Genomic DNA, 610 nt, shown 5'->3' on the forward strand with positions numbered 1-610 from the left:
CCGTTGTGCTGGGAGCGGGGCTCCTCCTTCAGCAGCCCGTGAGCCCCGGGGTCCAACCTGAAGAGCTGGTCGGGCTTGGTGAGCTCAGCCCTTTCCACCACCACTGGCCCCATCCACTCCGGCACCTCCAGCCCCAAGTGCTTCATCAGCTTCGTCATGACGTCGTCGACGTAGGCGTGGATGCGCAGGTCGGCCTGTCTGTCCTGGGGCGAGCGAGGGCAAGCGCGTGAGGGGACAAACAGAGTATGTGGGGACAAAAGTCCCCTCCCAGGCAGCACGTGGGGACAGGGCCTGGGACACCGTCCCTGGTGGAACCTGAGCGGGCCCCGGCTGGCCCCGCTGCCCCGCTCTGTCGGGGCGTGGGCAGGTGTCACCCTCAAAACACAGCCCAGAGACGGAGATGTGGGCGCAGAGCCAGGCTGGCAAGCCCAGGACAGAGCGGGACAGGGACGGGGGAGCTCGAAGGACATCCCAGAAACCCCCCAGCTCTGCTTATTCCACAGACTTTGGACAATTAGGACACAAACCCAGGGCCAAGCACGAACCGGACTCGTCTCCCCGGTGGCACGGGTTACGTGTGGGTGGTTATTTCCCCGGACTGTAATTTGTC

General features: G+C 64.6%; 1 protein-coding gene across 1 annotated transcript in view; it reads right to left on the minus strand.

Annotated features, from left to right (window-relative positions):
• SIRT6 (sirtuin 6) overlaps positions 1 to 610 on the minus strand; it is a gene marked incomplete at its 5' end in the record, with an annotated part of 5,441 nt that overhangs the window by 257 nt on the left and 4,574 nt on the right. The window contains one exon of the mRNA XM_010141157.1: positions 9 to 203. Within this exon, the coding sequence (XP_010139459.1) occupies positions 9 to 203 (195 nt within the window). The remainder of the gene's footprint in view (positions 1 to 8; positions 204 to 610) is intronic.

The sequence above is a fragment of the Buceros rhinoceros genome, unplaced genomic scaffold, assembly GCF_000710305.1.
Source record: "Buceros rhinoceros silvestris isolate BGI_N320 unplaced genomic scaffold, ASM71030v1 scaffold21578, whole genome shotgun sequence".
Taxonomy (NCBI): domain Eukaryota; kingdom Metazoa; phylum Chordata; class Aves; order Bucerotiformes; family Bucerotidae; genus Buceros; species Buceros rhinoceros.